General features: G+C 27.6%; 2 protein-coding genes across 2 annotated transcripts; one reads left to right on the top strand and one right to left on the bottom strand.

The window, feature by feature from the left end:
* Window positions 1-12,389: 12,389 nt before the first annotated feature.
* Window positions 12,390-14,277, bottom strand: ASPACDRAFT_35954 (MDR family MFS transporter; the record flags this gene model as incomplete). Its single annotated transcript, XM_020200162.1, has 5 exons — window positions 12,390-13,063; window positions 13,120-13,138; window positions 13,209-13,619; window positions 13,680-13,983; window positions 14,054-14,277. The coding sequence occupies 5 exons, from the start codon at window positions 14,275-14,277 to the stop codon at window positions 12,390-12,392; spliced, it is 1,632 nt and encodes a 543-aa protein (XP_020052036.1).
* A 1,050-nt stretch (window positions 14,278-15,327) lies between these two features.
* ASPACDRAFT_126492 (uncharacterized protein) lies at window positions 15,328-16,840 on the top strand. The gene has a single exon (XM_020196940.1). The coding sequence runs from the start codon at window positions 15,458-15,460 to the stop codon at window positions 16,562-16,564; it is 1,107 nt and encodes a 368-aa protein (XP_020052035.1). The 5' UTR covers window positions 15,328-15,457; the 3' UTR covers window positions 16,565-16,840.

Below are 16,840 nucleotides of genomic sequence, written 5' to 3'. Positions count from 1 at the left end.
ATTTATTTATAAATAATTAATTAGTTATTTATATTATAAAAGATAAGATATATTACTATCAGATATAAATCTTTTTAGATTTTTGATATTTAAAAAATAAAATAATTATAATAAAATATTAAAAAGCTTTTTAATTATATATAATAAGTCGGAATATTATTAAAGTTAAAATAATATAATATATTAAAATTGCTGAAATTTCTTAAATAATAATAGTATAGATTCGGATAATATATTTTAATAATAAATTTAATTTAATTTATAGATAAAGTATTAGAAGTAGAATTAAAATATAATTAAAATATCTTTAATAAAATTAAGTTTTATTAATCTTATATTATAAGACTAGCAGAAGTAGAATAAGTACTTATTTAAATTCAGATAATATTAATATCTAAAAATATTTAAATATTAAAAGATAAAACTAATAAATAGATTTAATAATTTTCTGAAGTACTATAGAATATTTTTTTATATTTTATAAATTTAAAATCCGAAGTATAAAGTTTTAAAGACAAAAATTAAAAATTTTTTAATCTAAATAAAAAATATTATACAGTCGACTAAAAATAAAATTTAATAATAATATAAACAATTCGAATAGTAATAAATAAAATAATAGATTTTTTAAATTAAAAAACTAAATCTATTTAGCAGATAAGAAAAGATTTTCTATATATTTTTAGAATAACTTAATCTTAAAATAATACCGACTGTATAAAAAAAAAGTTAAATTTTAAGTTATATTTATTATTTTTTAAATAATAGCAGATATAATATCTGAATTTAATATTATAATTTTAAGTATTAGAATTCTTTATTTATTAAAATATATCGCCGGTAAATATAATAATAAATACAGTAATAACTATGTATATTTTATAAAAATATATATAAATTTTTTAAAAAAAAGTCCAAATCTTATTTTTAAATATTTAAATATTATCTTCTATTTTTATATTATAAAAATTCAGTATTAAAATAAAAGAGTTATCCAGACAATGTTGTTTTCGATAAGTTAATTCTATTAGAATAAGATAAAAATTTTTAAAACTTTATATATATTTTAATATACTTTAAAGTTATTAATAAATAGTAGAAATAGAATTAACCGAATATTAGACTGTTCAGATAACTATTAAAAATAGCTGTATTTATAATATTTAATCTCCAACTCTACTTAAAGAAAATATATCTTAATATATTATTAAAATTTACAAATAAATAGATAAAATATATAAAAAATAATAATTAAATTATTATTTAAAATAATCTAATAAAAAAGTATAAAGTTAATTTATTCTAAGACTAATAATATTAAGATCTTCAGATACTTTTAATATTTAATTAAAAAATAAAAATAATTATAATCTGATTTAGAAAGACTAAAATAGTTTTTATAAAATTTAAATAATTAATATTATTCTAATATCGATTATATAGTCAGAATAATCTAATTAGTAGTAAAAGAAAATATTTGTTTATTAAATTCTATAAAAATAATCTAATTATATTAAATAAAAATTCTATAATTCTAAAATATCTTATAATTTATCTAAATAAAATTATCTAATAATAATAAATCTTTATTAGAAAGAGATATATACTTATCAGATATAATTATTAAAAAAAATCTTTATATATAAAAATACCAGAGCTTAACTAAATTATTAAAATATTTAATTATTTTAAAATATAGCTTTTTCTAACTAAACTAAAATAATAGAATATAGTAGAACAGCTCTAGAAGATTATATATAATTTAAAATTTTTTTAGAATTTTTTTTAGTAAGATTTTTTTTTAAATAATAACCGAAAAAAAAACTGTATTATCAGATTAATATTAACTTTATATTTTTTAATTAAAAGAAGAAGTAAGAATTTTTTTAACAGTTTATTAAAAAATATTCAGCTTTTTTTAAAAGAATTTAAATTAAAAAATTATTAAATAATTAGAATATCTCTACTAAGCCAGTATAGTCTTTTTTAAAAAAATCTCTATATTAAAAGCCTAGATTCTAAAAATAAAAAGAAAATTAGATAAAAAGTCTGTAGATAAGATTAAAAGCTATCTGTAAAAAAACTAATCTAACAGACTTCTATTTATTATAAATTTAAAATAAAAAAAGTATTCTGAAAAAGAATATAACCTGTTTTAAAATATATATATTTTTATATTATTAGTATTATTAAAAAAGATATTATTAAAAACAGCATCATTAAAAACAGTATTATTAAGAATAGTATTATTAAAAATAGTATTATTAAGAAAAATATTATTAAAAAAAATATTATTAAAAACAGTATTATTAAAAAAGATATTATTAAGAAAGACATTATTAAAAGCAGTATTATTAATAGATATATTATTAAGAAAGATATTTAAATTTATTATATATTAAATTATTAATAATATATAGAATATTAATAGAAGAAAGGCTTAGTATTAGTCTAATATTAGAATATTCTTACTATTAGATTTCTATTTATTTAATAAATAAAAAGTCTTAGTTTTTAAATAAATAAAAAGTTAGTTGAATTATAGATATAATAAAAAAGAGAATATATTTAATAAAACTATCTGATTAAATATCTTAATTTCTGGACTGTTAAATCAGCAAAGAATATAAAAGTCTGATTCTTTTATTTAAAATATATTTTTTAATTATAAAAAAAAATTAATATATAAAGCAACTGAAAAACTAAAAGCAATAAAATTAAAAAAAAGACTATTAATAGTATAGTATCTGCTAAAAAAAAAATAAAGTTTATAAAAAAAGATTTAATTTTTTTTTAATAGACTGTATAACAACAACAATACAAATTAAATTACTGTTATAAAATCAGTAAAGATATATTATTATAAAAATATTAATAAAATATTAAATTTAAAAATTATAAATAGTAATTTCAAAATAGAAAAATAAAAGTAAGATATATTTACAGATATCTTATAATATATTTAAAAAATAGACTTATAATATTATAATATTAATTAAGATTAAAATATATTAATATATTTTATTATATAGATACTATACTTATTACTACTTATATTATATTAATAATACTAATAATTAAAAGAATACTATTTTTAAACTAACTTTAAATAAAAGTATTTTATTAATTATTATTAGTATTATTAGTAAGCCGCGTTAAGAATAGTTATTATATTCTTTTTAATTATAATATTTAAAAAAAGTCTATTTATTCTAATTCTGCATCGTAGTATGCTTTTCTAAAAAATTATTTTTTTAAAATAAAATTAAAGAAGATAATCTTAATATTTTTATAAAATAATTTAAAAAAAGTCGCTGCAGAGAACTACTAAAAAAATATAAAAATTATCTATCTTTTTTTCTAAATTATAAATATTATATATTTTATTTTTTATATAATCTGTATTCTTTATATATATTATAATTATAATATAATTATTTATTTCTATACTTTACTTTTCCATATTTAAATTCTTATATTTAAATAAAAATAAAGAAATAAAAGTAAGCATACAGCTTCTTATCAGACTTAATAAAATAATAGAATAAAAAGAATTTAAGATTCTTAATAAAAAGCTGCTTAATATAAAAATAATAGATAATATTAATATTCTTAATCTTAATAATCTTAAAAATCTATAAAAGTTTATTAGAAATTTTTTATTATTAAAAGCTTCCGAAAGAGAGACAGTAGTAATAAAATATATATAAATAAAATTAAAATAAATATAATAGCAGACAGCTATATTTTAATAAAAATATTAAAATATAACTGAAAGTTTTAATAATCTTAATACAGTTTATTTTATAAAATTTTTTATATATATTATAAATACCAAAGCGCGAGTTGTAGTAGAGTCAGATACTGAAATTCTTAATTTTAAAAAAATATTTTTTATTAATTTAAAAAAATATTAAATATCAGCTGATATTTACTATTAACTTTTTTATAAATAAATATTATAAATATATTATATTAAAATTAATAATCTTACTATTAGTTTTTTTAATTTTATAAAATTAGATTAGAAAGTACTAAAACTACGACTTAATAATAATAGTATTAAATATAAAGATATATATATAATATAGTTTAGATATAAGATTAGCTTTAATAAATAGATTAATATCTAATAATCTAATATTTTTAAAAATATTTTATTAATTCTAATTAAAAAATTAATCTAATAATTTAAATTAAAAAGCTGTTTAATAAAACTGTAACTTAGTAATAATAATATTAGATATTAAAATATATAAATATTATAGCTTAAGTATAGGATTAGTCTTACTTAATAAATAGATAAATAAAATTAAATAGTAATATTCTTTTTATAATAAAAAACTAAATTTAAGAATTAATCGGAAAAAATAAAAAAAAGATTAGATATATTTTTTAATAGTCTTTTCAGATTCTGATTTAAATTTATTTTTTTATTTTATTTTTTAAACTGTATTAGAGGCCTTATCAGAATTACTAATATTAAAAAAATTATATATAAAAAAATTTATAGTTATTTTTTTATTTAATTTATTATTTATATTAATTTTATTCTGATAACTCCGGATCTGTATATTTAAAACTACTTAAAAAAAAATCTGTAATAAATAGTTTTTAAAATTTTTTATATATATATAGACTATTAGATATCTTTATCAGATACTTACAGTTTTATTTATATATTTAAATAATATAATTATACTTTTTTTTTAATAACTTTAAATATTAATTGCAGCTTGGTATACTGCTTTATTAGATAAATCTAAATTATAAATTAAAATATATTATTTAAAAATCTAATTAGTCAATTTATAATAAAAAGATTAGAGATTTTTAAACTTATATTTAAGCTATTTTTATTCTAATTCTAAATAATTATTAATAGAAACTGTTTTTTATATTCAGATAAAAATATCTACTGACCAGTAAATTTTATAAATTAAATTAAATATTTAATATAGTTAATTAAAATTATTATATTATTTAATATAGTTTTTCTATTTTAAAAACAGACAGTCGAGCCACTCGTAAGTTTATTACTTTATAAAATATAAGATTCGGAATTTTTATATTTTAAATAGTTTTTAAATTTGTTTTTCTACTTTTTAGTATATTAAATAGCTTGATTTTAATTCTTTAAATATTATTTTTATTAATTATTAAAATTAAAAATTATTAAGATTTTAAAAGAAAACTGCCGGCGAGTAAATTATATTAATTTAGTCTAAGCTTTAAAAATTTTTAATTATTATTAATTATAGCTTTTAGATCTTAATAGAAGGGTCGGAATTTGAATAATAGAATCTAATTTAAACTAGAATAAAAATAAAGAATTACTTTTAAAAAAAATAGAATTATAAATAGCTTTAAATATTTAAATATTTTAAATAAAATATTAAAGTTTCTGACTTTCTATTTCCGAAAGTTAAAAAGAGTCTTTCTAATAATTAGAAAAAAGATATAAAAACTCTAAATCTAATAATAAATATTTTATTAATCTAAAACCAGATAATACTAAATTTAATTAAATTATTTTTTAAAGATTATCTGTCTTTTTAATTTATTATAATATATACTGAGAAGTAGATTATAATATAATTAAAAAATTTTAAATCTTTATTATAGATTTTAAAAATTAATTTTACTGCTAAAGTTGAGATAATTTATACAGATTAAACTTTTTTAAAAATCTTAGAATTTAAAAACTATTTTAAGTAGATTTTTTATTAAAAATATAAATAGAAGCAGTCTTTTATTTTTTTATTTTTATAATACTAACTAATTTTAAATATTTTTTAGATCGGATTTTCTTTCTAATTATTATAACTAATTAATACTATATACTGTTCAGCTAAATATTAATAAATATTATATATCTATATATATTCTGATTTTTAAGAATTATTTATATATATAGTATTAATTAATAATTATAATTCAAAATCTAAACTAATCTTAGTATAGAATCTAATATTAAAATAAGTAAGATATATTTATTTTATTATATAATAAACTCTAATAATTAGACTGTCTCTTTCTAATATTTATTTTTTTTTAAAATCTGATTTATCTACTAATATACTAAGTCAGATTTAAAATAAGTCTAGTTAATATTAGAAAATTATTTGAATTCTATTTTTTATATATTATTTTATATTTTATATTTCTAATTATATAATTTTTTAAATTTTATAATATAATTTTATTTTTTATAATATATATATATACTTACCCGAGACGCGTTTTATATATAATAAGTTATTATATTTTAAAAGTTTACTTTTATTAAAAAATATATATTAAATTAATGTATTTTTCTTTAAATAAATTAATAAATCTAAAGAGATTTAGATTAAGCTAATTTAAATATCTCTTAGAAAGTAATTTATTTAGATATATTTTTAATAATCTATTCAGTCTTTTTTTTTTAATATTAGTATTTTTTTTTAATATTAGTAGTCTTTTTTTTAATAGCAGTATCTTCTTCTTTAACAGCAGTAATCTTTTTAATATTACTAATATTCTCTTTTTTAATATTAATAATTTTTTTTTTTAATAGTAGTATTTTTTTTTTTAATATTAGTATTCTTTTTTTAATATTAGCAGTCTTTACTCCGGTCTTATTATTTTTCTTTATCTTTTTTTATAGATTTTATTTTTTAATCTTTTTAAAGTCTTCGGAAGCTATATTTTTAAATAAAAAATAAAATTTTTAAATATTTATTTAGAGTCGGTAATATTATCTTCTTTAAGAAATATTTTATTTTTGAAATATACTATCTTACTATTTTTTATAATAATTTTAAATATACTGATATCTTCTTCTTTAGAATTTAGAATTAATACTAAAGATTCCGATAGTTTAATTATTAAATTAGAAAAAGTTTTATTGCTCGACCGGTTGTTTAATACTATTTAAAATATATTAAAAATATAATATTTAAAAATATAAATAATCTTTTTTTAATCTAATTATTAAAAATATTTTATAATCTATTCTTTTTAGACGTGTGACAGCAGCATATTAAAAAAGTATATATTTTAATAAAATCTTTAAAAATTAAAACTGATTAAATTAAATTAAAAGAATATAACTAAAATTATATATTTTTTAAGCTTTTTTATAAAATATATAATAATATTAATTTTTTTTTATTATTAGACTATTATAAATCATCTCTGCGTCAAATCCGGTTTTTTATAAAATTATTAGAATATAAAGCTCTTTTTTCGGAAACTATATTTATATAATTAACTTTTTTTTAAATTATATTAATATATACAGAACTTTTAGTATAACTTATATTTTTAATATTTTTTAGATAAATATAATTAATTATTCTATATTTATTTATAAATTATTTCTACTTTTCTATTAAAATTTAGATTATATATAGAATATCTTAACAGTAGCAGTATTTTTAATTTATATTTATTTTTATAAATACTATATCTATTTAAATATTAGTTTATATTTTTTTTATAAATTAACTGCTTTAAGAAAATCTGTTTTTAGAAGAGTCAGCTTAAGCAGAATTATACTAAATTATAAAACTTTTAAAATCAACTAATAAAAATATATTATAATTTATTAATATTATAGATTTTTTCTGTCTGACTGATCTAATATTATAATATAATAATTTTTAATCTAATAAATTTTATAAACTTTTTATTTTTTAAAATTAAATTTTATATTAAATATTTTATATACTATAAAAAAGATATTCTTACTGATTATCCGATTATTTTTAAATAGAATTATAAAAATAAAAGTTTTTTAAATTATTAAATATTTTAAAAAAATACAGAACTGTACTGATTACATCTTTTTATCTAAATCTATATAAATAATATATTTTTTAAAGAAAGTTTTGCTGAAAATAAAATTTATATAATAAATATTTAAAAATACAGTTAGAGTCTTTTTTACAGCTGCCGGTTCTATTATTTTAAATATTAAATATTTTTTAAAAAATAATTATAAATATTTAATAAAATTATTATTATAATTATTAAAAAAAATATTATTATAAATAAAAGATTAAAGTCGCCTCTGGCCTATTATATAGTTTAAAATATTTCTAATATTTTATTATATAGATTATAAGTTTTATTTAGAATAATAAGCCCGAAATAATCTTTAATATTATTAGAATAGTTTTTTAGATAATTTTCTTTATTTTTAAACTTATTTTTATATTTATATATATATTAGAATTTGATATCTGAAATACTATAGCAGCTTTTAAATATATTATAACTATTTAATATAATTATTAGATATTATTTTTATTTAGTAAAAATTTTATAGTTAACTGTTAGTTTATTATTAATTTATTTAATATTCTTTCGGCTTTATATTTTTTTATAGTATATATACAGTACTAACTATTTTATAATATTTAAAATCTTAATCTACTATTAATAAATTAAATATAATAATATTAATATTAGAATCAGTTTTTTTAGTCTTTCTGCAGTAAATTCGTCCCCAGATTCAGCCTTCTTTCTAAAATATACTATATATTTTTAAAAATCAGTTATAAAAGCCTAATACCAAAATCTTTTTAATTATTTATTATAAAAATAATATTAATAGATTATTATATTTTTTTTAATCTAATTATATCAGCTAGTAATACTTTCTATATTACTTTTTATATTATAATTTTAATAATAATCTAAATTCTAATAAATTATTAAAATTTTAATATTATAAATATAATTATATTTGGTAAATATAGATATACCGGATCTTCGATCTTAAAATTTTAATAGATTTTATTATAGTTTTTTTTTTAATAATTAAGATTATTAATAAACTGCTGGATTTACTCTAATTTTTTAAACTTTTTAAAAATAATTTTTATTAAATTATCTTTCTTATTTATTATTAGTAGAGCTTTAAAATCAGATATATCTAAATATTTTAATATTTTAAAAGTATTATTTCTGATATTTTTAGCAAACTTTTTAATACTATTTTTATTTTTTTACTTTTATATATCTTTTTAATTAATCTTTCAGCTTTGAAAATATTTTTTAACTTATTTAATATTAGTATTTAATTAATTTTTACTGCTAGTTAGAAAGACTCGATCGGATTATAAATATTTAATTTATAAAATAATTTGAACTGTTTTTTTTTATTTAGAACCTCAGCTCACTATTAGAACTTATTCTTACTAAGATTTAATTTAAAAACTCTAATTTTTAAATCTTTTATATTATTTAATAATTTTATTACTATTTTTTCTATATTTATCTTTCTCTTCTTCTTAATATAATAATCTGATTTTTTAGTCTTATATAGATTTATATCTACTATAGAAATTTTTTATATTAGTCTAATACTTAATATTTTTAATTATTTTATTTATTTTTGAAATAAATAGTTTTAAAAACAGAAGTTTCTTCTGACTTTTAGCTGATTTAATTAAATAAATATATTATAATAAAAATAATATAAATCTTTCAGACAGTCTTTTCTTTTTTATTATTATTTAAATTCCGTCGGAAGAAAATATTTTTTATAATTTATTTTATTAATATATTTTACTGTTTATAAAAAATAAATAAAATAATCAGCTTTATTCTAATTTTATTTATTTAAAATAAATATTAAAAATTATTACTATTTATTTATCTTACTACAGACCAGATACTTCTGTACTATTTTTAATAAAATATTTTTTTCTTTTTTTTTATATATTTTAAATAGTTATTTTATAGTTTAATTTAATATAACTTAATTAATAGTAACTTCAGCTAGTTAAGCTATAATTTATATAAAATTAAATATAATATCTTTTATAATTCTATATATTCTTTTCTAAAATTAAATTCTATTACTTACTTATTTTTATTTCTATTATTATTATCTAAATATATATTATTTAAAAGCTTTTTATATATATTTAATAAATAGATTAATTTATTATACAGTCTGATTATATTACTGGATATTATAGAAAATTACTGTATATTATAAAAAATTATTATATATTAAAATAAAAAAAAGAAATATTATTATATATTATAAAAAATTACTAGCAGTTGCTCTGTAATTTTAAAAACTATTTATAAAAAGATATTAAAATTTTAATTTTAAAGCTGAAATAGAAGCTGGAACTTAGTTTTACTTATTTTTTTTATAAATAAAAGAAAATAGATATTAAAAATATTGAGAATACAGACTTTAAAATATATTTAAAAAAAATAAAAAGATTAATACAGAGAATAAGAAAATAAAAAAAGATTAATATAGAATTAAAAAGATAGAGGAAGGCTGGTATAAAGAATAAGAAAATAGAAAAAAATTAATATAAAAAATAAAAAAATAAATAATAAAAAATATAAAAGTTAAGATATATTATATAAAAAAGAGATTTTATTTTTTAGTAAATAATTATATATATAAAAATCAGAAAAACTATATTAAGAAAAAAGTAAATAGCAAAGTAAAGTTTCGATAAGATAATATTCATTTTTAGTAAGATTTAAATAAGATTATATTTATTTTTAATAAGATTTAGATAAGATTATACTTACTTATATTTTAATTTACAGAGTAGAACAGTTATATTAACAGTTTAAATTACTATTATAAATAAATATAAATAGAAAAACAACAGTTAGTATAACTCTAAGATTAAAGTATATTATAATAGTAAAATAGTATAAAAACTACTTAAGATCTAATTAAAAAAATATAGTTTTAGTATAATCTATTATTTATATAAAAATTAGTACTCTTAGATTTAAAGGGCTTATAATTAGTCAGAACTTTATACAACTTTATTAAAACTCGATATAACCGGAGAAAACCGCAGTACAACCACTGTAACTTACCCCCTCGGCCCGCTATGTTTTACAGATTTCGAAGGTTTTACTTATGTGGCTACCTAGGATATATACTTCTGTAACATGATGTCTAGGGTTAGGGTATGTTCATGTAAATAGACCCCTTTTTGCCTCTGTGTATAAAGATAATACAAGATATAATGTATAGTTCTAGGGATATACTTGTAGATTTGAAGGCTAATTAAGGTATATTGATCAGTAAAAGGCTACTAGACCAGTTATCTACTCCAATACAGATACTATACCTAATAGGACGACTACTGCACTAGTATCTCTCTTTCATAGCCAGTAACATCTCAACTAGTTAACACGTTCCTCCAATAACACTGGGAAGGTATTTTTTCAATGCGAGGCCTGGCACGTTCCATACCCCAACGCTGAAATTCAAAGAAACTGGCTGCACCTGATGGAAGAAGATGTTCAGCAAGAGTCAGAATGACGGGTCATTCCCAGGAGCTCCTTAATCTAAGGGCAGAGCGATCTATACCTGGCCAATCCTCCCCCTCAACACACCAACTACACCCTGTCCCACGCCGCACCAAACCCCTCATCCCGCCCTAAAAACGCCCAGGTCGACCTCCGCAGCGAAGCCCCCGCCTCCACCCCACCGTCCCTGACCTTCAATTCCACAAAATACACCATCCCATAAAACAACGCATCCATAAACACCGGACAAGCCAGCGATGGCGCCCCGCCATCCATCTCCGCGCCCGAGTACAGCGGAAAACGATGCCACCCCGTCACGATGAACGGGACCGCCGACGTCACTGGAAAAGTTCAGGTGAATCCGGGACGTGTCGGGCTGCGCGGCGATCCACCTCCCCAGTTCCCGTATCTGCGAGAGACGTGTCGGATGCGGTCGTTGATGAGCTCCGCGATCTGCCTGAGGTGGGGCCTGCGTCAGTGTCGTGGAATCCAGCTCTATCAGCGGTGTTACGACCGTGTTTCCGAGGGTTCGGGAAGGTAAGCCGAGGTGCGGAAGGAAGTTCACGCTGGTGCCGAAGACGGAGGAGCCTAGGAGGGTGGGTGTAACGGCAGGGAGCTGATGAAATAAAGGCATCAACAGTGAGTTGAATGCAAGGGAGGTTTTATCCACGTTAGATGTGGTTGGTAAAGTTGAGATTTCCTATATGCTTTAGGGCATCCGAGTCGGTACAGACCCCGGGCACTATCGAGTTTGGCCTCCGTCTCTTTGCAATATCCACCCTTCCACATACGCCAGACCTACAGCTTCGCTCATGCATAATTTCATATGTACCAGTCATCCCGACCGACTTCCGAGTAGCTGGAGGGGCAATCAGGGTAGGCAATGGTGCAATAGTCTATAGTCTACAGATCTCTAAGAGCACAACACTATGGAACAGCAATACTTCAACGTTGGATTTGATCACCTCACCTTGACAGGCATATTACAAGCACTACTACTCAGCTACTCAGCTTTCTTCTCTATGTGCAACTATAGTCCCTCCCCCGAGGCCAACCATGAACAAGCTTCCTATCCGAAGACATCGTACTGTCAATCCTTATTTCCCCTGTCCTCCATCCGAACCTTGTGCTACAAACGCCAGCTCATGACCACTGCTACTCCCATCCTCACCTTTCCTCTTCAGACTGTGCCAGTCATACAGCAGAGCCCCCAGGCTCGACACGGTGGCTAGAACCAGCCCCACACGCAGCGCATCTTTAATCGCCACGGCATACACACTCTGCAGCGCGGGAGACGTAGCCGTCGACGCGCCCCCTAGCACCGAGTAAGGGTCCACATCGGGCGCAAGCGTCCGCAGGGCTGCGGTGATATGTTCCAGAAACACCGCCTGCGCCACGGACACGAAGACGGCACCCCCAAACGTCTGCGCGAAGAGGACGATCCCGAGACCCGTGGCGACATCCTCTTCGGGAAGAGTGGTCTGCACCATGTAGAGGCCTTGCTCTTCGCCCAGACCGATGCCGGCGCCGCACAGGATCTGATACCCGATCCAGCGGGCGCGCGGGGTCTGGTGCGGGCGTACCGTCGCGATCAGACCCGTCCCGACCGACATGAGGATCGAGCCTCCGTAGACGAACGGCGTGTAGTATCCTGTGGCGGCGGTTCCGAAGCCGGCACATACAAACCCGCCGACGACACTGCACATGAACGGGATGAACATGATGGACGAGTCGACGACTGAGATTCCGTCAACTAGTTGGAACCAGAGTGCTGGAGGCTTGGGTTAGTGATGGTAGTGGAGCACTTTAGCGAGTTTTGTGACTCACGTATATAATAAACGTTGACCTGGAACAGTAGTGAGATGTGAGATCTTGGTCAGCCAGGAGCTTCTTAGGGTTGCGTATCGAGCACCTACAAAGAAAACACCCCCAAGACAGAGACTGAACAGGATCGCAGCACCCATGCTTCGCCTGCGTAGCAATCGTAAGGGGATAACAGCGCTATCTTGCATCCATCGCTCAATGCCGGCGAACACGCAGAAGAGAATCCCGGACACTGTTAGCAGAACAATGATATAGGTGTCGTCCCAGGCATATTTCGTTCCGCCCCAGGAGAGCGCGAGGAGAAGGCAAATCGTGGCGAGAATTAAGGTGATGGTGCCGCCAACGTCGAATCGGGCAATCCGGCTGTATAGTCCAGTCGAGGCTCGTGTAGTACTCGAATTGCTCTGATAGAAGAATGTCACGAAGAGCATGACTACGCCCCCGATGGGCAGATTGATGTAGAAACACCAACGCCAGGTTGTTTTCTCGGTGAAGGCTCCGCCCTGCTTGCGGTATCAGAGTGCTGTGACAGTTATCAATGTCGGGTAGCACATGGGCAATACCAGCAGAGGTCCAGCGACACTCCCGAGCGCAAAGGTACTGCCGATGATGCTATTCCATGTCGGTCGCCGTGCCAGCGGGACGCACTCGGCCAGAATCAGGGTTGTGCCGGCAGAGATCCCAGCGGACCCCAGCCCTGCCAGAGCTCGTCCAAGGATAAAGATATTGGAGTTCAGTGCTGTAGCGCAAATAGCGCTCCCGACCTCGAAGACCAGTAGTGCGGCCAGAAAGACAACTTTGTTGGAAAAAAGCGAATAGACCTTGCCGAAGAACGGCTGGAATGCACACGAGGTTAAGGGGTATATTCTATTACAATCTTCCTCATTATTCGAGTCGATCCCGCAGGGTTAGCGATGCAAGAGTTGGCAGAACATACGCTGCATACCAGCCCACATCGTCAATACTGTCGAAAGCGTCGGTGATTTGAGGGACCGCAGTGGATAGTATGGTGTTGTCTACTGCGACGCACACAGTGGCCAAGCACAGGACGATCGCGACGAAAAGCAGTTTGGGGAGCTTGACCAGCTCGATTGTGACCCCTACCTCGGCTTCTTGAGACTGATAGGGAATTACTGGTTCGTTTGCCTCCGGTGGGGACATTCTAGCTCTCAGGTTTCTTGGGCTGGAGTGGCATGAAATGTAAGTGTGGGCGAAAAGGTTGGTGGTTGACAGGCTGGAGTGGGGAGAAACACTCTCTACTAATGCTGCCCTTATCACGCTTAAGTCGGGCCAAGCCGGTAATGGCATAACCCCTCCTTATTTTGACTTGGCCATTGCTTAAATTTACTATGCCATATTTTCATTCTGGCATGATGACATACGTACTTGCATCTCCCGATTTCCTTATCATTAACCACCCTCACATTAACCATTCAATTGCCACCAGCCACACTCTGTCAAGTATGATAGATATATCGCATAGAATTGACTGCAACACTGAACTTGGCCTCTTAATAGACCTCTCACTGCAGTCTCGCTTATCGAACTTCTTGAAGAGCTTAACTGTATTCACCTATTCATCCACCAATATGGAAACATCTCACTCGGTTGAGGTACAGCGGGTACTGGTTATGTGATCACGCTCACGGTCAAGAAACTGAGATACTTTAGGCACGGTGACTTCCGAAAGCGTTTTCTTCTTGTACTGCTGCCTACCGGCTTGCGGGCTGTAGGCACGGCCTCAGATACGTACTTTGCTGCATCTACTCGTGTGGTTATCTCCGTAGTAGAAGCTGAGAAGTAGTTCAATTGATTCGATGCAGCAAAGAATGAGAGATTTGAACAATTGCTACTGCTAGGCTGTGCTACAGGCTCCATACAGTGAAATTCGATTGCAAGAAGACACAGGTGCAGTAGAACAAACAACTTTATACATAAATTTACCTGTAGTAGTAACTAATAACCACCGTGGCCGCTGGCTCGCTTCCAGCCGACAATACTTCGAACCATCCTGCCTGAGGTGTCAATGGGTGGAAAGCCCCTCACGTGATCCTCCGCGGACTTTCACCCCACCATCGCAAAACTTTCCCCTCCACCCCTGCAGCCTCATATACGAATAACCCCGACGAATTTGGAACCTGGACCATTCCACAACTTCCTCGTGTTCCTCTCCCATCCTCATCAACTTTCCGCAGATCCGAGGACGCGGAGAAAAAATCAACCTCACCAAAATCCATTCTCCTACTATACTCAAACCCCCCATCCACCGCCCTACCCACCAAACAACCGCCCAAAAACCACAGTGACAAGCACCGCAACAGCACAACAAGCAACAACAACAATGGCGCAAAAACTCCACCTCACGCTAACAACCACCCTAACCCTCCTCGACCAATTCCAAACCGCCATCACAACCTCCAACGCATCCTCTCCCTCCCCAACTACCACAACAACCGAAACAATCATCACCAAAGACGCCCTCCCCCTCCTCTCCGCCTCCTCCCTGTCCCTCAAATCCCAAATCACTAAACTCTCGCTCGTCTCCATCACGGCCCCATTCACCCCCACCGCCGCCGTCCCAATCCTAACCGCCCTCAACGAATCCGTCCTCCCCTCGCTCGTGACCGCCGCCCTCCTCATCACGGCCACGGATCACACGCAGGCCTTCCAGACCGAGGCGCACGCGCTCACCCGACTCGCGCTGACGGAGCTGGCAGTCTTGCTGAAGGAGGTGCAGAGGATCGCGAGCAGGAGTGATGCCCCCTCAAAAAAGGGAGAGCTGGCGCAACCCGACAAAGACGCCGTGACGCTGGCGGCGGCGCGGGCGTGGGAGTCGTGCGACGCGCTGGTGGATCTGGCGGCCAAGGGGGTGGTGGGGTTCGTGGTGCGGCGGGTGGAGCAGTGGCGGGATCTGGTGCGGGATGCTGTCGGGGAGATCGAGGAGTGGGATCCCGACGAGGAGGGGGATGAGTTTTTCGATGAGTTGTTGAGTGATGATGACGGTGATGAGGAAGATGATGCTGAAGATACAAAGGGGGAGGCTGAGGATGAGGAAGAGTCGAAGGCGTTGCATGCGCAGAAGAAGTCGACGCTGCGCGTGTTGAAACCTATCGCGCAGGTGTACCCGGCGATCGTGACGCACCGGCTCAAGAAGACGGCGGATGCGGTGGCGGAGGTGGGCAAGTTGGAGGCGTTGATGGAGAATCTCCGCTTGATTCCGGAGCTCGTGGATGAGGTTGCCGGGGCGTTGTACGAGGCGAACCCGGACAAGTCGGGCCGGTTCCTGGGGCAGACCAAGGACAGGGCTGTCACGGCTCTGGAGCTGGTCAAGTTGCCTTGGCAGCAGGGAACGACGGGCGAGGAGAAGGGGGACAAGTTCACCACTTGGGTGAATACGTGGTTGAAGGTCATGAGTGAGCTGAGCAAGTCTGTCTTTGAATCGGCATGATTACGGTGATTGTGAGGCCACTGATGGGTGAACTCGCTGGATGGCATATACCTTCGTATGTTGAATATACAATCACCATATTCTCCCGATTCACAGCAAGTTTATGGTGTCTGGAATTCGTCCCCGATGCAACTGTAGTCTACGAGCTTTGAGGTGGAAAAAGTACAGGTACATAATATGCAGTAATCATTCACGCATCAATAAGATATCGTATCTGCTCAGTATGTATAAATCCAAAAACACGATGAAACCCTAGCGCAACGTACCAGATCCGAG

This window comes from Aspergillus aculeatus, assembly GCF_001890905.1.
Source record: "Aspergillus aculeatus ATCC 16872 unplaced genomic scaffold ASPACscaffold_19, whole genome shotgun sequence".
In the NCBI taxonomy this organism is placed as follows: Eukaryota; Fungi; Ascomycota; class Eurotiomycetes; order Eurotiales; family Aspergillaceae; genus Aspergillus; species Aspergillus aculeatus.
This window is presented reverse-complemented; position numbering and strand designations above follow the sequence as displayed.